This window comes from Athene cunicularia (assembly GCF_003259725.1).
Source record: "Athene cunicularia isolate RWA chromosome 2 unlocalized genomic scaffold, athCun1 chr2_part1, whole genome shotgun sequence".
NCBI lineage: Eukaryota > Metazoa > Chordata > Aves > Strigiformes > Strigidae > Athene > Athene cunicularia.
The window spans coordinates 15748256-15773377 of NW_020799095.1; the positions used below are offsets into that span (position 1 = coordinate 15748256).

General features: G+C 43.4%; 1 protein-coding gene across 2 annotated transcripts in view; it reads right to left on the reverse strand.

The window, feature by feature from the left end:
- Window positions 1-14551: 14551 nt before the first annotated feature.
- CREB5 (cAMP responsive element binding protein 5) overlaps window positions 14552-25122 on the reverse strand; it is a 212335-nt gene continuing 201764 nt past the window's right edge. For both annotated transcript variants that reach the window (XM_026842837.1, XM_026842838.1), the window contains 4 exons: window positions 23006-23329; window positions 17651-17878; window positions 16534-16642; window positions 14552-15371 (listed from right to left, as the gene is read on the reverse strand). In XM_026842837.1, the coding sequence (XP_026698638.1) occupies window positions 15208-15371; window positions 16534-16642; window positions 17651-17878; window positions 23006-23329 (825 nt within the window). In that variant the 3' untranslated portion in view covers window positions 14552-15207. The remainder of the gene's footprint in view (window positions 15372-16533; window positions 16643-17650; window positions 17879-23005; window positions 23330-25122) is intronic.

A 25122-nucleotide genomic window follows, 5' to 3' on the forward strand; every position in this document is an offset into this window, starting at 1 on the left:
GTGCTGTCCCTTCTGTAGAGACTTGCATGCTGCTTGGATTAGCCTTTTAGCAGGAAAAGCTTCAGAAAGCTGAAGGCTGCCCTTGCTGTACAGAAGAGAGAGATGTGTTATTCACATCACATGGCTGTGTATGCTCTTTATAAGCTCTGGAGCTTTACTCCAACTGAGCATTTTCTTGTACAATATTGGGCCGTGACAAGCCGAGCTGTACCGTGCCGAGCCGAGCCATGCTGAAGCAAGCCGTGCTAAGCTGAGCCGAGCCGAGCCATGGCCATCCGAGCTGTGCTGAGCCTAGCCAAGCCGTCCTGTTGTGCCCAGAGCCGCTCGCCCCACCGTGCCACGGCTGGCTGCGGCCGGCCCCGGTTAGCGCACGGCTGGCCCTGTCGCCGCCGGTGAGTTACCGGTGCGGCCGCCCCGTCCCGGGGAGATGGCCCGTCTGTACCGGCAGTGCCCTGACCCCGCCCGCTGCTCAGCCGGTGTGGCAGTGCCTGGGCTGCCTGCCCCAGCAAACGCACCTGCCGGAGATGTTGCAAAACGTGCGGCCTCTGGCTTTGTCCTCGGCCACCTGCCTGTTTGGCCCGGGTGGGAGTGGGGCTTGTGCCCGCTGGGGCTGGGGCTGGTGGCAGGTGAGGGAGCAGGTGAGCCGGGCCTTGTAAAGCTCACGCTCATTGCCAGCTTGGATGTTTGGGAGGAGGTGGCAATGCCTTTGCAGTGTCCATGAGGAAGCTGGAAGAAAGAAATGTCTCCTTTCCCACTCTGCTGCCCCAAAGATGTGTGAACGTGGGGGATGCTTGCTGTCTGAAGAGCAGACCTTTCTCAGGTGACCAAGGCAAGCAGAGAGGCCTTTCTTCCCCTCAAAAATCTCTTGCACTTAGTCTACTCATAGCCCACAGTTCTGCATGTATGTACATGCATACAGGGGTAAACCACTGAGGACACCAGTGGGACGGTGCCCCTGGGGTGTGTGTGTGCATGCAGGGTCTTGCACATTCCCCTCCCGTTATTACAGGTGAAGCTGAGGCAGAACGGGGCCCTGTTAAACCCAGGGGATTTATAGCGGAGTGAATGGGCATCGGAGAGCAAACATACCTCTGAGGAGCAAACATGGAGAGGACCCTGTGCCAACTGTAATAATCAGTGTGACTAATAGGGTACACCAAGAACTATTCCATTATATCATGAGACATTACATCTTGCTTGAAAAAACTGTCTTTGATGACATGCAAAGGGTTGGCAAGTGCATTTTGGGGAATCCTCCTTTATTTCTTCAAGGATTTCAACCCATGTTTGTGGTGTTATGCATGATTTAACTTTCTCGGCAGTTAGATTGAACTTGCTGGTATGGGTTTTATATATTCATCATTTAAATTTGGGGGAACAGAAGGTGTATGAACTTATTTTAAAAGGTACTCATTTATAGTTCTTTGGAAGAATTAGAAACTGGGACTTTACCATAATTTCACCATGTATTTCTAGACCTCGCTCAACATGCTATAGTTTTGAAAAATGCCAAATATTAGCAAACTCCATTTGCATTTAGTCTCATAGAGCGTACGGAGTAATATTTCTATATAAAGTATTGTGATATTGACTCCCATATTTTTTGTAATTTTAATATCTCAAGTGTCAATCAGGAAGGAGATTGTTGCTTTTATTACAACTAATATAGTAGAGCAAAACAAAGAACTTTTTAGAAAATGAATATGCTCTGGGGAAATTCAATAAATCTTTCTTAGAAGAAAAAAAGGTCTTACATATTAATATATAAAAGGTTGCTATGTATTGTGCAAAAGTTGCTTACTGCTAAAGGAGTAATGCATTGTAAATCAACAGTAGGTCCCATAGCACATTATGGCATATTTTATTGGGTTTTTACCTTAAGGTAAGGTCTTTTATTAAGAGTATATAAGAGCACACTCTGCTGAATACCTTGTTTTTCACAGTGCTCTATATATAATGGCTTTTTTTTTATTTGCTTCATTAAACATTCCTGTAATTAATGCATTTAATGGGAATCCAGCAGTAACAAATATAAAATTTATTGTGGTTTAAAAAAAACCCCACTTTGGTTACTAGATTTTCCATTAGCAAATGGTGATGACCAAATTCCTCAAAATATTTCTGCAGTCACCCCAGAAATCTCCTGCTAAAACAGGTGATGTTTTCAAATGTGTAATGGGAAAGAAATGCCACATAAATAATCCTTGTGAAGGACTTAGTATAAATGTAGAGGGAGAGAGCACCAAAAAGTGTCTTTTAAATAATCCCCAAACTCTCCTGTTTCAAACTTGATAAGAAGACATCTGTATTAGGACTGGAGCTTGCTGAGTGAGTTATTAGGTGTTGAAAGACACCATCTAGGAAGTCTGACCCATCAGAATTTGAATGTAAAAGGCAAATGACAACTGAATACATGAAAAGCCTTGGAGCCCAGTCCCAAAGCCCTCTTTCCCTGCCTGAAAAGCCTGTTTATCTTCGGATGAATAAGAGTTACAGAATTGGAACCTAAGGAAAAAATCGGTGGTATCTGTGGCCAAGGGAATGTCTCCCTCCCACCCGTTTGATTAGAACCATGTGCACGTTTGGCTAATGAGACTGCAGGGCTTTCCCCTTGCCTCTGTGGATGATTGTGGCATTTTATTTGAATGCCGATAATGGTTTCCCATTCCTGTTCCTTGCAGGCTTTTGGTCTGGGCAAATAAAAAAAGAGATGTCAGAACTGGAGAATCTTTTTACAGCATGTAAAAATCTTCCCATCTAATCCAAGAGGAAATCGTAATGTGAAGAACATCGGTGTTTTAATGGTCTCCTAATGAGGACGAGCTTGGCCAGAGCTTTGAAGAAGACAAATGGAAAGCAAAACAACTCATTTCTCCTTGAGGGCAAGGATTACAGTTTCTAGAGAGGACTGCATGGATATGCCTTCAGCAGGTAAAGCTTCGCCTGTCTGAAGTGTCCTGGCAGGGCCCTGATGTACGGGCTGTTGGCAAGAACAGGAAAGGGGTGTGGTAGGAAAGCGGGGGGCAGTAGGAAAGCGGGGGCCATGCCCACATTTTCTGGTTTCTCTGTCAGTCTATTCCTCTCTGTCTGCTGCTGGGGAAAAGCGAAGACAACTATATTTACCTAAATCCCTGAGTAATTAAGGCACTAAATTAAAGTCTGAGAAGCACTTGAAACTCTCTGATGAAAGAGCCTGTACATGGAGAGCATGCTTGTAACCTTACGTGTCTGAGGTTCTCCCTAAGGTACGGGGGATACACAGCAAACACTGTGTACAGCCACAGATAGGTGATCACATCTAATTTAAAACCCCTCATTACTCCCTCCTGACAGGCTTGGATGTTTGCCTGCCTAGTTCCAAGGCCAGCGTCGATCCATTTAAAATTAATATTTTTCATTCCTCTCTCCGCCGCGTGCATTTAAAAGCTGTCCTTGGCTTCCCCTCCCAGCTGCTGGCTCTGATCAGCCCAGCAGTGGCTGACGGAGCTCCACTTTGCAGCACCGATGGGATCCTATTGCTCTCATACCATGTTAGAAACAGCTTTCCTGGAAAAGGGACTGCCTTACTGCTGACGTCTTCTATGACTTTGGCAAGCTGAGGGGGCTTAATTTCCGATTGGGAAAAATGGGTCTTTCTCATCCCATCCCAGAAATGAGCTGTGAGTGCCAGGGCCCCAGTGGGTGTTGTGCTTCCTCCTGCAGCACCGTCCCTTGGCAGGGCTCAGCCCCGCACACTCCCTACCCTCAGCCGGGCCTTGCAAGGGAAGGAGAAACGTTTTTGTGAGAGGCATCAAAACGGTACCCGGTTTTGCTGCTGCAAAAGGCCTTTGTACAATTCTCCTTGAATGTCATGCAGCATAACATGGCATAAGAAATTGCTCTCCTGAAGATATGCCAGAAGGTTTTCCTAAGCAATTAAATATGTGGGTTCTGCTCTGGAAAGCAGTTGTAAAAAGAAGGAAAAAAAGCATTTTTTAAATCAGCAGCTTGGGTTTCCCTCTATCTGCAGGGTGACGTTTGCTGACTCTTTGAAGGCAGAAAGCAGGTCATGTTTTAAAGCTACTTTTGGCTTTGTGGGCTTTGGAGGGAGGAGGACAACTCTGAATGGAGCCTTGCTGATGGGTCAGCATCAGAAGTGTGGTACCCTCAGGTGGGTAAACCTCACAGGGACAATGGGGCAGCACCACCACCACTGATGGCACTAACTGTGGACACCATCTCACTCACCCGGGGGTACAGCTTCGCTACCCAGCAACTCACAAACATCTTAGCCATCTCCACCCCATTGCCTTCCCTGTGCTCTGCTCCCACCTGCCCTCACGGGGCTCTGCACACAGCAAGCTGCATGGCTTGCAACACCAGTTTGCTACTCTGACAATGTGATAAATGCCTTTCTGCTGCATTTTTCCCTGGTTTTAGTCAAGTCAGGTTGGCTTGAGGTACAGTCAGACAAATGACAAGACCTTGGTGTAGCTCAGCTCTTGCAGTATGGTGTCAGGAGATACCAGCAGTGCCAGAACCAAGCAGGTCAGTACAATGGGACTCCTGCAGACCTTTCTGTGAGCACAGCCAGGATGCTCCCACATAATATTGCTGTAGAAATGTGGGGCTGTGGGTGTCCCTTCAAGCCCTCCACCTCATCTTACAGAGTAGTAGGACAAAGAGGTAGCAGGAACACCTTCATAGAGGGCTAATAGTCCCTCAGCTATTTAAGGAAATTAGTTTAGTATTGTGGGAATTAGGTGCAAAGGGGGTGTCAGTCAGTGCAGCTTGCACCTACTCCAGCTGAATGATAAAAACTTTGTCTCTAAAGGCAAGCCACCATTGCAGCAGGACAAAATCAAAGCTACTGCTCCCTCATCCTCCTGGTTCAACTTGTGAAAACTGCCTGTCTTTAATTCTGACAATTTAACTTCTAGATCAAAGTGCAGGGAATAGCTATAGCAAAACACTGATTAAAAAAAAAAACCAACCAAATGAAAACAATGGCCAGTGTTGTGATACCAAACACATTCCTACGTAACCAGAGCCTATGGTCGTGTCCCACTGCGGACAGTTCCTTTTTCTCACCCATGGCTACATGTTGTCTTTGCAGCACAGCTTCTTGAAGCTAAGAAAAACTTTTACTAAGCTAGAATTGGCTCAGCCACCTTATAAGATAGAATGAAAATGGTTAGTGAAACAAAGGGAAAGTGTGAGGAGGATATAGAGTCCTTCCATACAAAGCCTCTTGTCTTCCTATGTGATCCATTATAATCCAGAGGGCCCCAGATTTAAACTAATCTGTTTCTGCCTTTATTTATTTTTTCTTGACTCAATTTCCTACATGAACTGGCCAGTTATGTCAAGTATTTTTCTTTCTTTTAACTTGACTTGCTGTCAGCTAAATGCAATGCCCTGTGAAAACACCTGCTGACCTGCTGTATACACACATGCACACACACACATGCACCACGTCTACCATCTGCATCTATATATTGTCTATCTGAATATATTATCTATGCCTAGCTATATCTATATCATCTATATCTATATCCATACCCATATCTCTATCTCTAACTCTCTCTCTGTCTCTATCTATCATCATCTACATCTATATAATTTGCTTTTACAGTGGGGCACACAGGTTGCAAATTCCTTGAGCCTCTACAAAATACAACTTCAGGCTCCCCTCTCTTTTGGGGAAGGCAGCTGCCCCCTTGCTTCTAATTCAGGCAGCTCTGGCTTGCTCTGCCAGCAAGTCCTGGGGGAGTGGGTTGATCAGGTTCACTAATGGTCAGGCTCTCATGGTATTTGCTTACCTAACATAATCAGAACACGCGTCTTAAATATTTTATCAGCTTTGCGGGGTCATTCTCATACCGTGGCATTGTGTTGCACTGGAGAACAGAGCAGACTGGAAGAAAAATGGTGCTCGAGTGCTGCAGAAAGAGATTTTTAAGCAAATGGCAAGCACTAATGCCCTGCTTAGAGTCGCTAAAACAAATGTCTCTGTCACAGCAGGGCAGATGAGAGGCAAAAAGAAGTTAAGGCAGTTGCAATAACAAAGCAGACCAAAGAACTGAGCAAATGTCCCCAAACCTTCAGTTGTTGGCTCTGGTCTAAAAGGTGGTGGTGGTCCTGGTTTAACTTTGACCCTCCTTTCTGACTCCTGGTTAAGTTTTTTACTCATTTTAAACTAGTTCTCAGGAAGTTTTATGTTTAATCTTGTGCTTATTCCCTGTGGGCAAAGCTCTCGACTGACTGCGAGTAAAACATTTCTGTAAAGAAAGTGTGTGCAACAGGGTAATTTTGGGGTTGTCCCAGAGCTGGAGTCTTCTGTAGTGGGGCCTCAGCAGCCAGTAGCTATTGCAGAGAAGAAAGCTGGTTTTTGCTCTAAACTGGCCCATTGCCTGCCTTCAGCCAGGCAATGCTGGCTCCAGAGTGGGAAGGGAGAGCTGAGAGGTAGCTCTGTACCGCAGGTCTTTGCTAGAGCTGTGGGTGGCAAGGGGAGCATAACCAACTGTGCCATTTCTGAGCCTGTCCTCAAGGGCTGCATGTGGGGAGATTCCCTAGGAGGGGGTCAGACTCACTTCAGTTCTTTTATGCTGAGAGTCAGTGTGATATCAGAGAGCTTTGCATCCTTGCATGTTCAACGTTCTCTCTATCCCAGTATTTTTTAAAAATCACCCCAAAATACAAAAGCACTCATGTCTATCTGCTTCTCCAACCCCCTGCTAAAAGGTTTCTTTGCACAAGACCACTTCCAATTTCTCAGCTCTTGCCTCCATTTATTTCTGGGGTCCTTTGGGTTTGACCCCTCCCCCACCCCCACACCCCTTTTTACAGGGGGTGTCTGCTTTCTCCAAATGGTTGTTCCTGATACGTTATGCTGCCTGCTTTGTGGAAATGCCTTTGGGTACATACAGTGCCTGCTGTGCTAGTTTATCATCCCGACCCAAACTCTGTGCCATTATTTGAATGTCCTTACAGCAAGTAGCTGAGGCTGCAGCCTGGGTTTGTGAGAAATCTGGGGGCAGGTTGAGTGGCAAAGTGGGTCTAGCCAAAGCATGAGGAGCTGGAATGGCAGGGTGAAGGAGTTTCTCTGCACCACTGCTCCAACTGGTGTAAGCTGGGGCAACCCCTCTCACTGATACAGAGCATCCTCAGCTCAGTCTAGTTCTGGCTGCATCCCTGCAAACAAGAGGGGAAGGAGCATGTGCTCACACTGATTCATTTTTTGTCTAATAATAACTTTGTTATGATGTCCAGAGCAGCCCAGAGAGAGCAATAGTAACAGTGGACTGCTTGGAAGAGGAACAAATATTGTGATCAGGTTTGGGAAACCATGAATCAGCTGTAAGGACAGTGTTACCTCAGCCTGAATACATCTTGCTTAGCTCACATGGTCAGGTGTAAATACAACTGTGTGGACAATAAAATAGTCCTGTGATATGCCTTCATGAGAGGCATCTATTTTTACAGATGTGATGAACCTCTTTCAGTATTTGGTCTCAGAGCGAGAGCCCTGCTGTATAAATACAGATTAAGCTCTAGCATGACAGCGCTACTTTAAAGGCAGTGCAGGAGTATATGGCCTCAGAAATGGCTCCAGCTAATGTCATGCCTTGATATTTGGGAAAAATGTCTGCTGTACCCCCTTAAAGAAGGAGCCATGTGCACCCACGACTCCATCTTCCAGCTTTTACAAAGGGAGGATGGGAACAGGGGCATGGCTCTGCCTCTTTCCTATCCATTTTAGGAGGGTGAATGTTCTTGGACAGATTTAGCCTTTTAAAAACCAGGGATGAGCAGCAGAAGCTGTGCCCATGCCAGAGCCTCCAAGGGAGCAGCACAGTCATGCTTCATGGGGCCAGTCTCCTGCAGCCTGACACTGGGACCGAGCGCTTATGGGCAGGCTGATCCCCATATCTGAGGCTGCATCTCTCAGCTCTTGGACCCCATCGGGTGAATCCATCCTTCTGGGACTGCGAGCAAGGTCATCAAGTTGCATTAATCTAAAGCTGACTTTTTCACTGGAGAGATGGGTTCATCCTGACCAACTTTAGATTACAGTTTATGCATTATTGTGCCAAGGTCTGTATTGGACCAATTTATAGTGAGAAATGAGGTTGGCAAGATAACAGGGGCATCACAATTAGAGCTAATTAGCCCAGCAGGAAATCTATTTCCAGGCAGCTTTTGGCAAGAGGCGAGGTTGGCGGGATAACAAGCATAGAGTGTATTTTGATATAAGCACACTCCAGCTGCAAGGAAAAGTAAAATAACAGCTTGTCTCATCCTTATGCGGAGGCCTCACGTCAGGCTCCACCACGTAAGTCTTTTTGTGTGAGGCTTTGCAGCCACCCTGCTTGGAAAAGCTTCAGAGAACATGTTCTTGCAAAGTCATCTCAGCTGCTGGAGGGCAGCAGTGGTCTGTAAGGTCTGCACAGCCCCTCACTCCTACTACCAGACAGGAGGATGCCCAGTACTGTGGTCTTCCTCCGATTCTGGGGAGATGAGAGAATGCAGCTCAGAATAGAAATCATTGAAGAGCAGCTTGGTTTAATTGCAGGAGTTACCCATACTGTAAAATGTCCAGGGTATAGGCACAACCAAACTACTGGAACTATTTGTATTTGAGTGCTTTATTATATTGGAATTGGCGGTGATATTATTAACATTTGTACAAATGCACAAAATTCCTGTCTCTTCTAGCTAGAAAGAGATGTAAAAATCTGACCTAGTTGAACAGTCTCAATGAACTCATTGTCCATTTGTAACAATAATGGGTTCACAATGCAACAAAAAGCTTAACATAAAATTAAACATATTAAATGCTGCAGCAAGTATTTACACTTGTAAAAAAAAAAAATTATCTCCCTCCGGTAAGGAAGGTGGTTGCTTTACAGAATAAAACAAACAGACAAACAAACACAAAACCTTTGCATACAATACAAACAACCTCAAGCCCAAAACTTACTGTGACAGCACCTTTTTTTAATATAATATATATATATTTATATATAAACTTCGATAGTTTAGGCTTACTCCAAGCAGTGCTAAAAGTTCCTTAAAACCAGGACAACGGCAATAGTCCAAAGAAGCAACGTTCACCGATGAGTGCTGCCCAGTGTTTGAACGGAGCTGTTACAGAGAGGGGTACAGAGCTCACGGCCATGGGCTGGGAAACACTTGAGTCCCAATGATAAAGTCCTTGGCAAAATGCTCAGTGGCAATTATTCTTATTCAGGAGAGTGAATACACATTTTGTGCAAAATAGTTTGTCCTGTGGAAGCATAGTAAAGGTTGTCTCTGACAGGGATCTCTTTGCAATCTCAGCTCTGAGGCATGGGGAAAAATTTATCTGGAATTTCCTAAATTCCAGCAAGGAAAACATTTCCCTTGAAATGCGCTATCAGCCCTCCGACCTCCCTTGCTTCCTGACACTGCTGCAGTTTCTGCAAAGCCAGAAGAAGCTTTCAGTGTTCATTCAGAAGGCTGTTGCACAGATTGTTAGTCAAGAAAGAGATTTGAGTCTCAGTCTCGTGGCATCAGATGGCACGCCCTTACCGTGGGCTTCGGGAGCAGTTCCACTAGGTGAAACATCACTAACATTTAATTTGCATAAATAGAGAACTGGAGATCCTGAATCCCAGGTATTACACATTGGTCTAAATATAGCGAGTTGCAATTATTGATTCCAGTCCAAGGAGAGCATGGGAAAGGATCAGATTTCCACTTAGAGAATCAATCTTGTCTGTGAGCGTGTGTGAACACTGACATTTTTGGCCTCATGCAGTTTAGGATTGCTATAAAGTCATTTTGAAAGCTATGGAAAACCAATAATGGTAAGCAATTTAGCTCTTAAGTGTAAAGCCACTGATAAAATTGAGATAACTGTAAGCTCTGGAAAAAAAATATTATGGATGTAAACAGTCTCTTTTGTCTTTGCAGTAAAATGATTATTTCAGATGATGAAAAATTGAACTTTTTTTTTTTTTTGGTGTTCAAATCACTTGAGATTTTATTGCTTTTATTTGTCCTTAGAAGTTTTTAGTCTCTTTTCTTCTTTTTTTTTTTTTTTTTTTTTTTAAAGGTGCTGTCCCTAGTCAAGTTATAAGGCAACATATTTTATTGATTCAGAACTCTAATACATAGTATGGCCACTGTTATCACTGCAGCTTCGCAGCTACCGTGAGCTGGACAACAGTCAAAGTGCATGACAATGCACAACAGAGCCAGTCTCCTGACCTTATGATATACAGGACACTTTGGTTCTCGGGATGAGAGATTATAAATGTAGCTTAGATGCTGCCTCACACACTTTGCATAATAAAACATTTATATGCTGTCATGAAGAGGGTGTAAAGTCTAAGTCACACTGCAGACTGGCTGTTCTCAGCTTCTCTGTTCGGGCAGGTGTGAGAGACAAGTTGTAGATATGCCACCAGTGAAAGCATATAAATGTATCTGGTGCAAATGTTTTACAAGAGTATTTATAAATGATTCAACAAGGGAGAGCAAGAAAGAGAGTGAGAGCTAAAGTGCAATTTTAAAATAATATAAATAATTGAAACGTAGAAATAAGATACTAATTAGTTGTAACTGGTTTTGTTTTATAGGCACAGTTTAGTTTTTATGTCTACAGATCAATTTTTTTTCTCTTCTTCCCCCTCCAATAATTTTCTCTGATGTATAATGGAGTTTCAATGGTCTAAATCTAAGGAACACTGCTTAGTAAGAGGACAGAAGAGGCAATGATAAGGCAGTATAGTGCAACTCACTATGTGATATTAGACAAGAAACAAGGATGGGGTTAGGTCTTCCATGGTGATGTATAAAATCAGCCTTAAAAAAATAAAAAGGAGGAAAAAAATAAAAGACAGGCTTTCCAGTTATATGTTGACCCATGCTTTCTAAAATGAGAGAGCACATTTTCCAATACAAAGGAAACAACTGAAGGTTCATAATTTGTTTTGTTGTCACAAAAAAAAAAAAAAAAAAAGCTGCTTTAAGGAAAACATTTAATTCTAGGAATTTCTGTACAACTGACCTCAGCAAGCTTTTCCATCTTAGATGGATGACTTCTGCTTGAGACCCTGAAAGATTAAGATGTACACACACCTAGAGTAGTTTATTGCAAAACTAATATTGTAACTTAAAAAACCCAAACAGCTTCTGTACAAGAATACTGTTCAAATGGAATGTGTTAAAATAACATTTATTAATAAATACTTTATAAAATTCTATGTGAATACTAAATTAATAGATTCCTGTTTTAAAATTGCTTTGGTCCTCATGAATTTTCATAAATTCACTCTATACGCTTTTTTTTTAAAAAAGGTATTAGCTGCTAAAAAGCACATTTTGCCTAAACTAAAAGGCTAGTTTTCAACACTAAATATTGTTGCTTAAAAAAATATGAATCCTCAAAAGTTGGGCATTTAACAACAGTTATAGCTGGCTTGTTAGTTAACAGGACAGAGTCAGTTAACACACTAAATCCACACGCACTGAGGCACTGAACCATTGACTTTCCACTATTCAGAAGATGGGCAGCAGACATTTAGCTTCGTAGCAGGAATTAACTCCCCAACAGTGTGAAATTCTCCATAAATCACCATCATCATCATCGTCGTCCTTATAAAACACACCATGATAGCACACAAACTACTTGTCTCCCACAGGCAGCGTTATGAATATGGCTTGCATAAATTGACTCAGGGAAGGGGGACTGGGGATGAAGGACCCGGATCACAGCATCGTTTCTTTCCGATTAAAGTATTGCAGTTGTCCGTGGCTGAGATTTACAACGTGCTTCTGATGTCACATGACGAGAGATGCCATCCACAGAAATGCCTCCTGCTGAGCAAGGTGCCGGCCAAGGCTTGCCACCCTGCTACTGCCCGGGAGAGCGGGAGAGGGACGCAGTCCGAGTCATCTGCTGGCAAGCGGGACGAGGCACAGAGCCCGGCGAGCCCAGCAACGGGCTGGATTGGCAGGGCAGGAGGGAAGTGGAGCAGTCTCCAGTAGTAGCCTGTGAAAAAGCAGGGTTTCTCCTCGACAGAAAGAGCCCGGGAAGTGCATTTAGAGCGACGTGCTCAGGATGAGGCCGCTGCCACCGGCCACGCTGCAAAGGGACATTCCGGGGACAGAGGGACAGGGGCTTCTCCCGCAGCCCTTGCTCAGGCAGCCTCCAGTGTCCATCCAGACTGGCAGCTTGAGGAAAGGCTGCAGGATCATTCCCCTGGAAAACAAGAGCATTTTAATGTGGAAGGAAATCTGATGAATAATATAAGGTGCCTGGTATGGTTGGTCCTTTTACCAATGATATAGCCGATATAAATATGCTGCATGTTGTCTTGGCCTGTGAACCTGCGACAGAGTTACAAGAAGCAATAGCAAATAGCTTTTCATCCTTTACTTATTTCCACATCACTAGCAAGGATTATACCTAAAGGCCAATAGTATAGAGAGGAGACATTTCATTGTAATTACACATTTAGGCCAACATGTGTGGTTGGCTTGCCTAGTTAGCATTAAAAAAAGGAATAATTGAGCTATATATAATACACATCAGTCAAACTGTCAAGTTGCTGAATTTAACAAAACTTAGGCAAGGTTTTTGTATTTTTTCTTTTTTTTTTTTTTCTTTTTAATGTAGAGGCTTTCAGTTTAACAGCTAAATATTTTAATTGAGGAGACTGAATAAAATGAAGCTAAACCGTAATTCTAGTGCAGTGTAACTCAACTGGGTATTCTAATATTACCAACATCTTTGATTTTTATTTTTTAATGTATTTAAGTACTACCCATATAGAGGGAAAGTTTTTAAAATTAACCCTGCGATGGCATTTTCTTTTTCATGGTGAATGATGAAATTCAGACACAGGGGAAATGCTTATTTGGGTTTTTTTACATTGTGGATACTCAGCTGGAAGGTTTTGCTCAACTGCATATTTGAAAAAAGTTCCCTTGGGAGCCATGATGAAGCAAAACCGTTTAGGTATTACAACTGGAGGTTAAAAAAAAAATTATAGATTCAGTATTTAAAAGACTTTAAAAGTATATGTTTGTCTAAAATATAATAGAAAATCCTTTACATCTGTATTTTTTCGTAATTTTTTTGGTTCTTAGACTATATAATCAAGTCAAGATTTACACTGTACATTAAAAATCTTCTTTTGAATGTATTTGCATAAATGGAAAGCGAGTTGTTAAAGAAAAGAATACTGATAAAAAGTTAGTTACTAAGATAAGAACTAATTCGGAAATGAATGATCCTCAGAATTTTGCTTTCCCTTCCAGGCAGGCCCTGCTCCTTACAGTGCCTCATGCTTCAGTTGTTTCACTCTCCCTCCTGCACGGAGAAGAGACAACCTTTTAAAACCCACGACTCCTCTAAAAATCAAAGACACAGTCTTTGAGGAGGAGAACTTCACTTTAGAACAAAGTGTGTACAGGGCTAGAGGATTTGCCAGGAATAATGTGAGTTAGTTTTTGCTATTTCAGATGTAGCTCAAAATGTTTGAACATTTATCACCAGCTCAGAGCGCGCTCCCTGGGTAAGCAGCGGGAGGTTTTGCTGCTGACAGATTTGAGAGCAAAATCAGGTCCCAATATACAGCAAGGCAGCGTAATTAACTGGCATCATCTCAGTCTGATTTTCCCATCAATCACTGGTACCACTCGGGGATGCAAATCAGTCCTGCTGAGGGGCAGGCCCAGAGTCCAAACAAAAACCTTAATTGTGGCACAAGGCTTTTTTCCAGACCCTCTTTGCAGGACTGAATTTTATCCAGAGTGCCCTGGGATTTGCCATTCTTGTAGCACATTTTAGCGGTTGCATGCCTTCTAAAAATTATTTAGCGTCCTAATGAGACAATTCCTTACCCGTGGTAAACGGGCATTAAGTGCCATTGAAGTCAGTGAAGCTACACTGCTGTCTGCCAGCTCAGGATCAGTCTGTGGATGCTTAAAGGAATGCCTGCAGAGAGCAGGTCTCTCCCTGGGAATTAAAAATGGCATTTTTCCAACCGGTCAGAACCGTTACGCTGATTTATTTCTCATTTATAGCCCATGAAACCTGAGGCTGTTAGCTTTCATTGCTAGAACAACGCAACCGCGCTAGGGAACAGAACTTTTCCAAATTATTATATACTACATGGATTTTTCTATGTTAATGACTGGCAGTGCAAAAGAATTGCTGTGATTCTCAGGTGTTGCTTGCTACGCCTCTACTGGGCCACAGAAGCTTACAGGAACTGCTAGCATCAACACAGCTGGCTCTCAATCCTGCTTCACCTGGGGGTGCACTGCTTTCGCCTTTTGCTGTTTATTAAAAACACTAAATCAGGAGCATTTCTATTTTTTAAAAGCCAAACGCTCAGCACAGCCCAGCTGTGGGTGATAAGCTAGTGAAAGCAGCAGCCGCGCCAACAGTTTTTAGGTGGGCTTGAAGTTTTTGCTTGTTCATCACTGTTCTTCGAGAAAAAAAGAAGGAAGTGAGAAAGCCTTGGAATGAAAAAAAAAGGAAAAAAAAAAAAAAAAAGCTAGGGGATCAAAAGGGTTTGGGGAGGGAAAAGGAAGGTGTAAGAATAACTGGAGGAGAAAAAGGCCAGGGTAGGGGAGAGAGGAGAAGGGGGAGGGCTAAACAAAAGAGCACGTTATTTGGGCTTGATTTTGTCCTGATAGCCACATGCTATATAACCGCTTTGAAAGAGGCTCTGAATGCAAGATGGGGTCTGCTGATAGCACAACGCTAACTCATTTTTTATTATGCTGTCAGCAGATGCCCTCTCTATATATTTATAGCCTAATTACTCCTAGTTACCTACATATGACTCTGTTTAATACTTTTCATGCCTCACATTGGCTAACAAGCTGCAGTTTAACACAACTTTGTATTTCTGAGGCTTCAGGCTAGATTGGTGAGAAGGAAACATGACTATGTACAGAAACGGTTAGGTTTATAAACAAGTAACTGGTACCAAAAAAACTGGAGAAAGCACCAAAGCATTTCTCAAGCTGATAGCATATTAATTGCATAACTCCCTTTTATGTAACTAAGTATAAAAGACATTTTAATAACTATAAAAATGAAAGCCAAAGTCTTTCAAGAACTGAGGAATCTTCCAGGCTTGAGTTACGGCTGCAAATGTCCTTAGCACAGAGGACGCTTTGATACGCTACCACACTCCCCTAGCAGTTTCTGATCAACCACTTTTAAAGGATGGGGTTGATGTCTGTTCTGTGGCTGGCGAGCTGGGTGAGAGTGGAGCTTCCCACGACGTCGCTGACGGAGGAGGATGTTGTGATGGTGTTGTGCTGGATGACTTGCTGCTGGGAGCAAGCTGGGACCGGGCTCGCGGGAGGACTGCTCTCGGGACCTGGGAAGGGGGCGAGGGCACAGAGACAACACACATTCATTTTTCCATCCGAATTAACAAGCCCAGGCTGGGTGACACTCCTGGAAAAGGGATATGCTACTATGGCAGCAATACTAACAACCTGAGGCATGCACAAGTCCCAGGATTTCAAAATACACTGTTATCCAGCATGTTGTGTCTTCTGACCTTTTGCAGTTTTTCGTATTTTTTTTAAGCCAGCTTCTCTGAATTCAGGAGTTGGGACCTTGAAAAAAGTCCAAGACCTTAATGATTATGAAAAAATGTCGGGATAAAAAGTCCAATATCTTAAGGTCTATAAAACCAGTTGGGATGCTTAAATGCTTTATTTGCTCCAGAAGGAATAAAAATTGGAGTACAGTGCACTGCAGCACAGAAAATCTAATTCAAGCAACAGTTGATAGGCATGTAATGCAATTATGTATTTTTTCCTTGGAGTACTGTTAAAGAGCCAGATGCATAGTGATGCAGAGGAGACAGAAATGGGCTCTATGCCGCAATCTAGCAAATATTAACTCTGAGGCTTTTCTGAGCCATTCTAGAGCCAAGCAAAGACTTTGTCCCTAAATTACCACTCTCTTAAAATGCATCAACTAGACAGAATTGATTCAATGTCTCCATTAGATGAGGTTTTGGGGGAAAAAAAAAAAAAAAAGGAAAAATGAAAGATAAGAGTCAAAAAAGAGTTAACAAACCTTGAAAACCTGCACCACGCCTGGTCTGCACCACGGTCAGGGCACAGTACCATTTTTGCTGGAGGGGACTTTAATGTTTTTCTTTTTAACTTTCCTTTTGAGAGTTATTTTAAGGTGCTGGCAGTGCTGTGCCCAGGAGGACTCTTGCAGGTTTGGAGCTGTGAGTTCAAGCAGGATCCTCCACGGGGGAGCAAGCGTCCATCCATCTGCATCTCCTTGCAGAAGGGAGGGGAGGGAAAAGCTAGCTCTGCTGTGTGAGCTGCAACCAGCAGTTTCAGTTTTGAGCGAGGCTGGATAAATTAGGGCAGGAGATTGGATGGCTCAGACGATGTTTGAGAAGACAGGTTCAAGTGATAATATGACTGACAAGGGGTTCTGAAGGGGAAGAATTGGAAACTTTGCTTTCCTGTGAGGTGTATGGAGACAGTGCAAACATACCAGCTACTTACTTAGATATCCTTGCGATTCTTTCTGCATAGCTGTTATCGGACAGTCTTTATGTGTTAACAATAACTGTTTCAGCTGTGCTACCTCATTTTTCAGCATGGAAACCTCATTCTAGAAAAGAAAGAGATGGTTTGGTTTGACACAAAGCTTAAACCAGGCTCTTCTGCAAAGTTTAAACCCAAAACCACAGAAACTGCTCCATAACTTCAGAAGAACTGAGGAAAAGTGGCGCTTGGTACTTGTGTGCTGCATTTATGTTAGCATTTAACTTATTCTGAAGACAATTTGGCTTCCAGATTTGGTGACATAAACTGGCAAATGAACTAACTTCACAGCACCAGAGGTACTTGGGGCAATGTTTTAATCCACTCTGGAAATATTCTGGCCTTCTGCAACAGAACACAGGGGCCAGACCCGTGGGGGCAGATGGCAGCCTGCCAACTCGGGGAAACAGTGTCAGGGCTGCTGTCACCTACACGTGACACCTAGAGCTCTGCTACAGCCGGCGCCTGGGTGCTGCTCACACCTCTGTGTTTTGGGGAAGCATGTTTTGGGGGAGTGCCATTAAACAAATGGTCTTTCTGCCCTTGGCAGCACACGGGCACACCTCTGGATGGGGTAGAAGTACCGTGTCCATCATAAGAAGGGCAGCACTGTAAGAAAGGCTTGTATTATCATATTCAGGGTATTTTCATCTATTAATTTCATTTTCTTTACTGGTAGACTGATCTATTTACGCTCCTATCTCTCTGGCTTTGGATGGGGGTTTAGCTACATGCCCTACACTGAAAAAAGTCTTTTACAGCTGAGTTAATGGCACTTCCAAAAAAAATCCCCACAAAATGCAGTGACAAGAAAAGAAAATAAATACAACTCCATCTAGCGAAGGCTTCTAAATCCCAAGACAGCTTTTTCCTGGCTTATCCTGCTAAAATGTAATTATTTCTTTAATTGAAGCACACACATCTCGATTAATCAACTTTGATTATGCCCACACTCCCGCTAGGAGCTGGCTTTGCGGGGGCAGCCCAAAGGCGGTGAGGGCCCGTCGGCACCGCCAGCCCCTCTGAGCACAAAGAGCCCCTCTGTGTCCTCGGGGGTGCAGACAGTGGCTCGCACCTGAAGTTGCATGTTTGTCTGGGTGAGCTCTTCTGCTTTCTTTTCCAGTGACATCACCCAGACCTTCCTCTTCTGTCTGCAGCGCGTGGCGGCGGCTCGGTTCCTTTCCAGAAATTTCCGCCTCCTCTCATCCGGGTCTTCATCCACCACCCTCCTTCGGCGACCTCCAGTCGGCTGCGGCGGCTGTATCGTCTGCGTGGGCTGCATCTGCTGCGCTGCTGGCGAAACCTGGCGGGGAAGAAGAGGTTTGGCAAGGGGCGGTGAGGGGGTGAAGTTACAGAGGGGGATGCTGAAATGGCAAGGGAAATCTCACATGCTTGTCCTGCTCCCCAACAGGCACAAGTCAAAAAGCTGTGCCAGATGCCACTGAAATTAGCTGCTGGCAAATCCTTACCATGGGGAGATTTTTTTGAAATGATCCTCTCAATATTAGTAGGGAAAATATTTTCCCCCTTACAGTTAGTTATTAAAAACATTAACTTAGGTACTTTCTCCGCCACCACCTATTTCAAACCTGAAATGTCAAGTTTCTCTCAGCAACTGTTTTAATCAAAGCAGAGGACTGTAGTGGCCTTATTTCTAGCTCTCTCTCTTTTTTTTTCCCCCAATTGCCTCCAAAATTTTAGGACATTTCTATTTCATCTTTTACTGCCTCTGGAGACAGAAGGTGCTGCACTCTTTGCACCTGAGTTGAGCTGGGAAGCCACAGGCTGGGATCACACAAGGCCAGCAGACCTTGTGCCCCTCAGCTGTTGGCAAAAGAAGGGATTTAGGTATCCGAACTCAAACTTGCATTTTGGCGTCCCTGCACTGAGTGGAGAAGGGATATTTCCCTTATCAGGTGCTTCCATTTGACACCCGTAGATGCTACCCTCCTTTATATTGAGTAGCCTGGTTTTGACAGTAAAGGCACACCACATCCAGCCCCGCTGCTACAAAACTATGGAAAAATCTGTATTTATGCTTTTTCAAGTGCAGGATAATATTGATCCTGCTCCTGAGAGTAACTGGCCTGTGCCATTACAGAAAAGGCATGTGGTGGGGGCAGCCCCACGCAGTCTGTGCTATGACTCCTGGGCACATGAAACACATGCCCATGTCCCTATCAAGAACAAGCATCAGACTTAACGTTCAGCTGCCTGGGAATAGCAAGCTTTTGGACAGCTTTCCTGCCTCTCTGGACAGGCCACGGGGCTCTGGAGTGCGCTCGGGGCTCTGGACTGCACTCAGCGCTCAGCCCAACCCAGAGGTCCCATTGCTTGTGCCCAGCCGGAGCTGCTGCCGCTGCTCCGGCACAGTCTGGAAAAGTCTGGAAACCTGAATTGTTGACTCAGAATTAACCCTCTTGTTCTGGCAAAGACCCAAACCTCTAAGGTGCTTCCTTTTGACTCCAGGGAGTGGACGTACTCAGCACTTTGTCAGGCTGAGCCCTGAATTTCAATTGCAGCAATTAACATGTGTTTGCCTAACACCTCTGTCTGTCTCAATTAAAATGATACTATCGTCTTGCAAGGTCGCTTTTCTGTCTAGAATCTCACCACAAAGTGCAAAGAAGAGCTTGTTCCATCCCCCAGCTGACTTGTGTCAATTAAAGTGGCAATTTTATGTGTAATTATTCTGTGCATCTGATAACGCTTTTTGCATAAAGCTGAATTATTCCCATCTTTATGTTGCACAGTCAGGGAATCTCTCTAGCAGGAGCAGAAAAATGTTTAAAAAAACCAACCTTCTAAAAATAAATAAGCCACCCTGCACTTTCTGACTGATTTTTAAAATTTCAGCTTGTATTAACTCTGTATGTTTGCTGGTAAAATCTCAAACCCTCTGTCCACGCCAGGGGTTGGAGTCCCAGGGCTACGGGAGGTGCAGTGGCTGCAGCCACCAGCACCATACAGGACCGCCAGCCGAAGCCTCCATCCCCACCAGCACCCCCAGGCTGCTGCCATGAAATCACTGCTGTGGGATGCCAGCTGCTCTTGTCCACCAGGGCCAGGCACGCCACCTCTTTAGCAGTATGTCTGAGGGCAAGGCCTCAGAGATACCTTTTAATGTCAACATCTCATCAAAGGCCTTTCATTTTCTCACATACAACACCTTTCCAGACTTCAGACATCTGTTATTTATGTTTCCGGACACTAAAAGCTTTCCTTAACCCATTTCTCTCCTTTTTCATTCAGTTTTAAAAATTCTTGTTTCTTAACTCTCTCAGTGGGGTCTGCTACACAGGCAGAAAAAGGTTACTATACAATTCTTTTTTTTTTTTTTTTCTTTTCACCTTCATATGGTCATTTTCTCCTGAATAACTAGTGAGTCATTTTGTTTTTACAATGTAGCAGTCAGTCTTTGGGCAGTCAGAGGGCGTTTTCAGAACAACAAAATCTTCTCTCCATCTCTGGCAGATATTAATTATAAAGGCTGCCATTACATCACTAATAATGACATGTGGGATAATCAACTGACTCTTACTGGATAGCTCTTAACCCTAAAATCTGTTAGGCTATACCTTAGTAACTGTCTAAGCATCATTCTCTAGTAGGATTTCGCTGTCCTGCCTAGGGACATAAGAAAGAAAATGAACATATATTAAAATTGAGGTTAATTTTTTTAGAGGATGCTAATCATGTATCCATAATGAAGACAAACGTAGGACAGCTAAGAGAATGGAACAACATCCACACCCCCGCTCTGCTTAAGCTATCACTCTGGTAAGTTTGATATGAAGAAACCTTCATGGGACCAACACAAGAATAATAGTATAATTTTTGTAGTAGTTGAGGCAACATAGCTATGACTTGATAAAATATTTTGATTTCTCAGAAACATTCCTATTGGAAGGTGATTTCTACTTTTATGCTTGATCCTATATTTCTCCCTATTCTTTGCAACTTACCACAAAACTAATACCCATTCATTCATTCTACGAAAGCATAATTCATTGGGCTCCTGTGCATCAAAAAGGTAGCTGAAAAGCATGAAATGAATTCTGACATTACAGAAGGGTGTGGTGTAGAATAACAACAGTCTCGACATAGGAGCACACAGCTCACAGCAGCGTGGACCATGCTGTCATTTGACAGGTGGTTTTGAATGAAAGAATCTGGCTCAGAAGAATAAGGAGGTTAATAATTAGTAAAACGCACCATAAAATTAACGACTGTTGGAGCAATCTGACCCCCCAAAGAGGCCATTACCATGGGAACTATGGATGAGTTTAGAAAGTAATAACCATGTGGTTATTACCCTTCTTTTCTCCCCACTAATGCATCTGTTCAGAAATCACTATTGCCTTCGCACCACGGGAGCAGACGTGCAGCAAGATGCCAACCCTAGAATTCCTACTCCATCACCCTCTGTTCCCATCCTCTTGGTAACACTTACACCTATGGACAAGACAAAGTCCTCCTTGATCCCTGATGGGGCCTGTTACCTCCAGTGAAATTCTCTGCATGGCAAAGCTCGTCTGACTGCACAGGCCTGGCTCCAGAGACTGTGTGGTGCTGGGACACAGGGTGAATCTGACAGAGCTCTGTGGCTGCCAGTCAACCCACCTACCCTAGTGCCCATATCACTTCTTGCTCACCTGCAAGTCTTTGGGGATGCCTAGCTAACAGGGAATACAAAGCACAAGAGGTCTAGGCTGTCTCAAGTGGAATAAGTGTAAGAAAGAGATGGACCTGCTTGAGAGGGTCCAGAGGAGGGCCACTGACTCACTGATGTTACCCTTAAAACCATGAGGTTTGCTTTCCCTGGTAGCTGCTTTCTCCTCACCTGTCAAAAGTGGTAATATGCATGTTTTGCAGCAGTGCTCCATACCATAGTATCCAACTCCCTCACCTGCATTAACATGTGTATCCTCCCAACCCCTCAGTGAGGTGTCAGTACTACTACTCTTGTCTTAAAAGCCTCAGAGAGGTTAAGTGACTTCCTCCATCTCATCCGTGGAGTCCTCAGTCTGCTAAACACAACTTTATCCCTACTCTCTCACAGATCTCCAAGACAGCCATCAGGTTGCTTTTGGTTTCTCTGTTATGAGATAACCTCTCTTTATTGGAGTTTTTAAACAACTCCAAGGAAAATAACTCATTAACAGATGGGAAAATAATTGAATTCACAAAGTAAAAACTGAACTAAACTTACGAAAGCTCTGGACATCTTCTCACAGGGGAGTCTGCTGCTCTCTTATTTAGACTGTTTCTCTAAAGCTGACAATTCATTTTACATTAGCAAATGCTTTAGGGAAATCCCATGTGCTTGCAGCCTCTGCAATAATAAAGCTAGATGTTAGTAAATAGTTAATGTTGTGGGACACTGGGATGTCAGCCAAATCCTCTCATTTTCTTTAATGTTTTCTAAGAGCTTGTCTGAAAGGTATTTGCAAGCAACACAATACTTCACAGATTGAACTTCTTATGGCTGGCACTCCTCTTTGTCCTCATTCTGTGCACTGCCTGCTTGTCTTCTTTAAATTTGCTCCCCAGACCTAACGTGTTACAGTCACTGCCCCCAGAGCTTTATTTTTCTTGTGCGATCGTGATGCAGAAGCCTATCGTCTTAAGACATTAATAGAATTCCTCTTAAAAATTACTCTGCTAAAGTAGTTCATTGGTTCAAGAAACATTCAATTCAGATACTGAAGTATCCAAATTGCTGCAGCCGATATACCTGGTCCAAAAATTGAGACCTCCATCTTGTTCAGTGGAGACCTTCACTGAGTTCTCATCATTTGAATAAAATTCAAAATTGCCTTTCTGTTTCAAATCTCTCTCCTTGGACTGGCTTCACCATCTTTTTCTCCTGTTACAAGATCCACCAACTATTGCCCTCTCTTTCAGTTAATTTTGGCCTTCTCTCACACTCTGCAGGTGGGGGCTGCTATCCCCTTCACAGGGTCTGGATCGTTTCTTCTTTTCCTCTAAGCCAGTGTATCATACCTTAGAACTACCTCTATCTCCAGTCTCGAACACACACACATAGAACACATACAGTTCTTTAAATCTTGGCCTGAAAAGTTCGGGTTCAAGCACATTAAGCAACACATAATAAAAATCTCCAAAATAAACCTCATCCATAAAAGGATTTGTGGCAATATGCAGAGCTTAGAGCACTGAAAAACACTGGAGCTCCTTATAAAGATACTACAAATGTCTAGCAAATTAAGCAGCAAAACAAGTTGTTGCTTCATCCTGTTTTCTGAATAAAGTTTGCGCTTCCCTACCATCGATAGCAGACATTTATGAGTAGCCTGAGGGACTTGTATCTAACAAGACATGCATGCAAGAAGAAACAATACAAGGATCAGACTTTAACTTCACAGAACAGGAAAAGTCAGTGATGCCACATGGCATGAAGGTCTACCTGTGCTTGTCCGCCTGAGTGCAGCGGGGGGTGCGGCGAGGTCTGGTGATGTGCCGGGTGTGCGTGAAGGTGCGAGTGAGAGTGGTGGTGGGGATGATTCTGCTGGTGATGAGGCTGAGGATGAGGATGGTGTGCGGGATGCTGGTGCTGATGCGGGTATGAGTGATGAGGTGGCAGTGTCTGATGCTGATGAGGATGTGAGTGCATATGATGGTGTGGGGTCTGGTCCTGCCGTGAGCTCATCATTTCCATCATGTGGCCCATGGTGTTCATATTCCCGTTTGACATGGCGGCAGGATGATGAGTCAGTGCTGCCTTCAGTCTCTGGAACAGAACAAGGCAGAAAATTCAACATTCACACATGATGATCTGAGCAATCAGAATCAGATTTCTGCTGTTGTAGAAATGGTGCCTTGTCCTGTGTTTTGAGATTTGTTTAGTTTTTTTCTTGCTGTTCCCTTGATAAAAGGCATTTTATTTCAGTTTGAGAAAGAACATATTCTTGGGCTCTTGGGTTCTAATCTAGATTTCCACTGTAAATATGTAAGGATATAAACATTCAAACTGAAATTTAACAGTTACACATTTCCTACTGTGCTGCTGAGGAAAAATAACTGGCTCTCATCCTTTCTCTTTGGCCAGCTCAGTAGTGTTAGCTTCGTCAAGCTTGTAGTCTTGCAACTTTTAAAAAGGAATATCTGATTAAAATAAAGGTGAAACAAAGTTCCCTTCTTTCTCTCTTTTTTTTTTTTTTCCTACAGATATTATTTTAAAAGACTCATTGATAAATATATTGCATTGATGTGTTTTTTTAAATTCAGGCTCAAATATATTCTACAGTTGTACCAGTACCCAACCTGTTCCTTCATCAGAAAGACAGGAAAATAATGAGGGTCTGATCCTCTTTCTTTGCTGGAAAGTCTGCTGTGTTGTTATCAGATTCTAATCTCTCTCACTGTTCTGTACCCCTCATGTTTTGTGGTATTAGAAGATTGGGCCCCGGAGTCCTGACCAGGGAAAAACTCTCCTTAATATCAATGGGATTCATTCACTTTTACCTGAACACACCAAAGCACAATGCAAAGGGCTGCCACATTTTGGACTGCAGGATATAACCCTTGTGTATTAAGGCAATAGCTGAAATACAGAACAAAAAAGGTACCCTTTTAGTGCAATTACAGAGTTGTCCCAAAGCTGTGAGCTGTACTGGCATACAGACACCTTGCTGGTGTCATTCTACCCTTGAACTAGTGAAATCACTGGCATGCTAGAAGAGTGTGCCAAAGATAGACCCTGACAGATGTCAGCTAGAATTGCTCCTTCCAAACATATAGAAGCCTTCTTTGTATCCATGGTTCTGCATCTTGCCCAATTTAGAATGTTCTTCACATGCAGCCACCCAAGACCTCTTTAACTCTTTACATTTTTGAAGAAGTCAGTGTAAGCTTGATTTACTGTCACTAATACAAGCAATTAGTCAGCAGAAAATGGTAAGACAAAAATGGAAGGAAGGAGGTCCGTGGCATCACCTGATGCCAGATTAGCATGATCTGAAATAACCCATCAACTAGCTCATAATTCATTATCCAACCAGAGGACATAATAAATAGCAGAGACCTCATCAGTAAGAGATGCCACCTATACAACAGCCAGCAAGAAACAGCAGTAGTACATGGAACAGAGGTGTGCCTTTCCCCATAGTAATATCTGTGGGTCACAGATGATAGTCAGAAGATCCTACAAACCAACATGGCTAAAATCTGCCAGTGGAGGAGCAATAGACAGATTGAACTGCATTTTGGTTTTGTCTTTAAAGCAAAGAGAGTGACACTCAGGACACTCAGAACCTCTAGACGGGAATTTCAATCTACTTTATACTGAAATAGCACCTATCTGTGCAACTGCACTGCAAGGCCACAGGTAAAGGGTCCTGTGTTCAAAGCTGCTGCCCTATGGTGTTTGTGCACCCGGGAGTGAGGAAGAAATAAATTCTTAAGGAGAAAAAATAAAGACAAATATTAGAGGAATAAAACCAAGGTTGTGGAAGGCAAAAAGAAGTAACAGGGTCAGTTCAAAGTGTCATCCTCAAATTTTTGTGTCTCCCTTGTTTTTGCAGA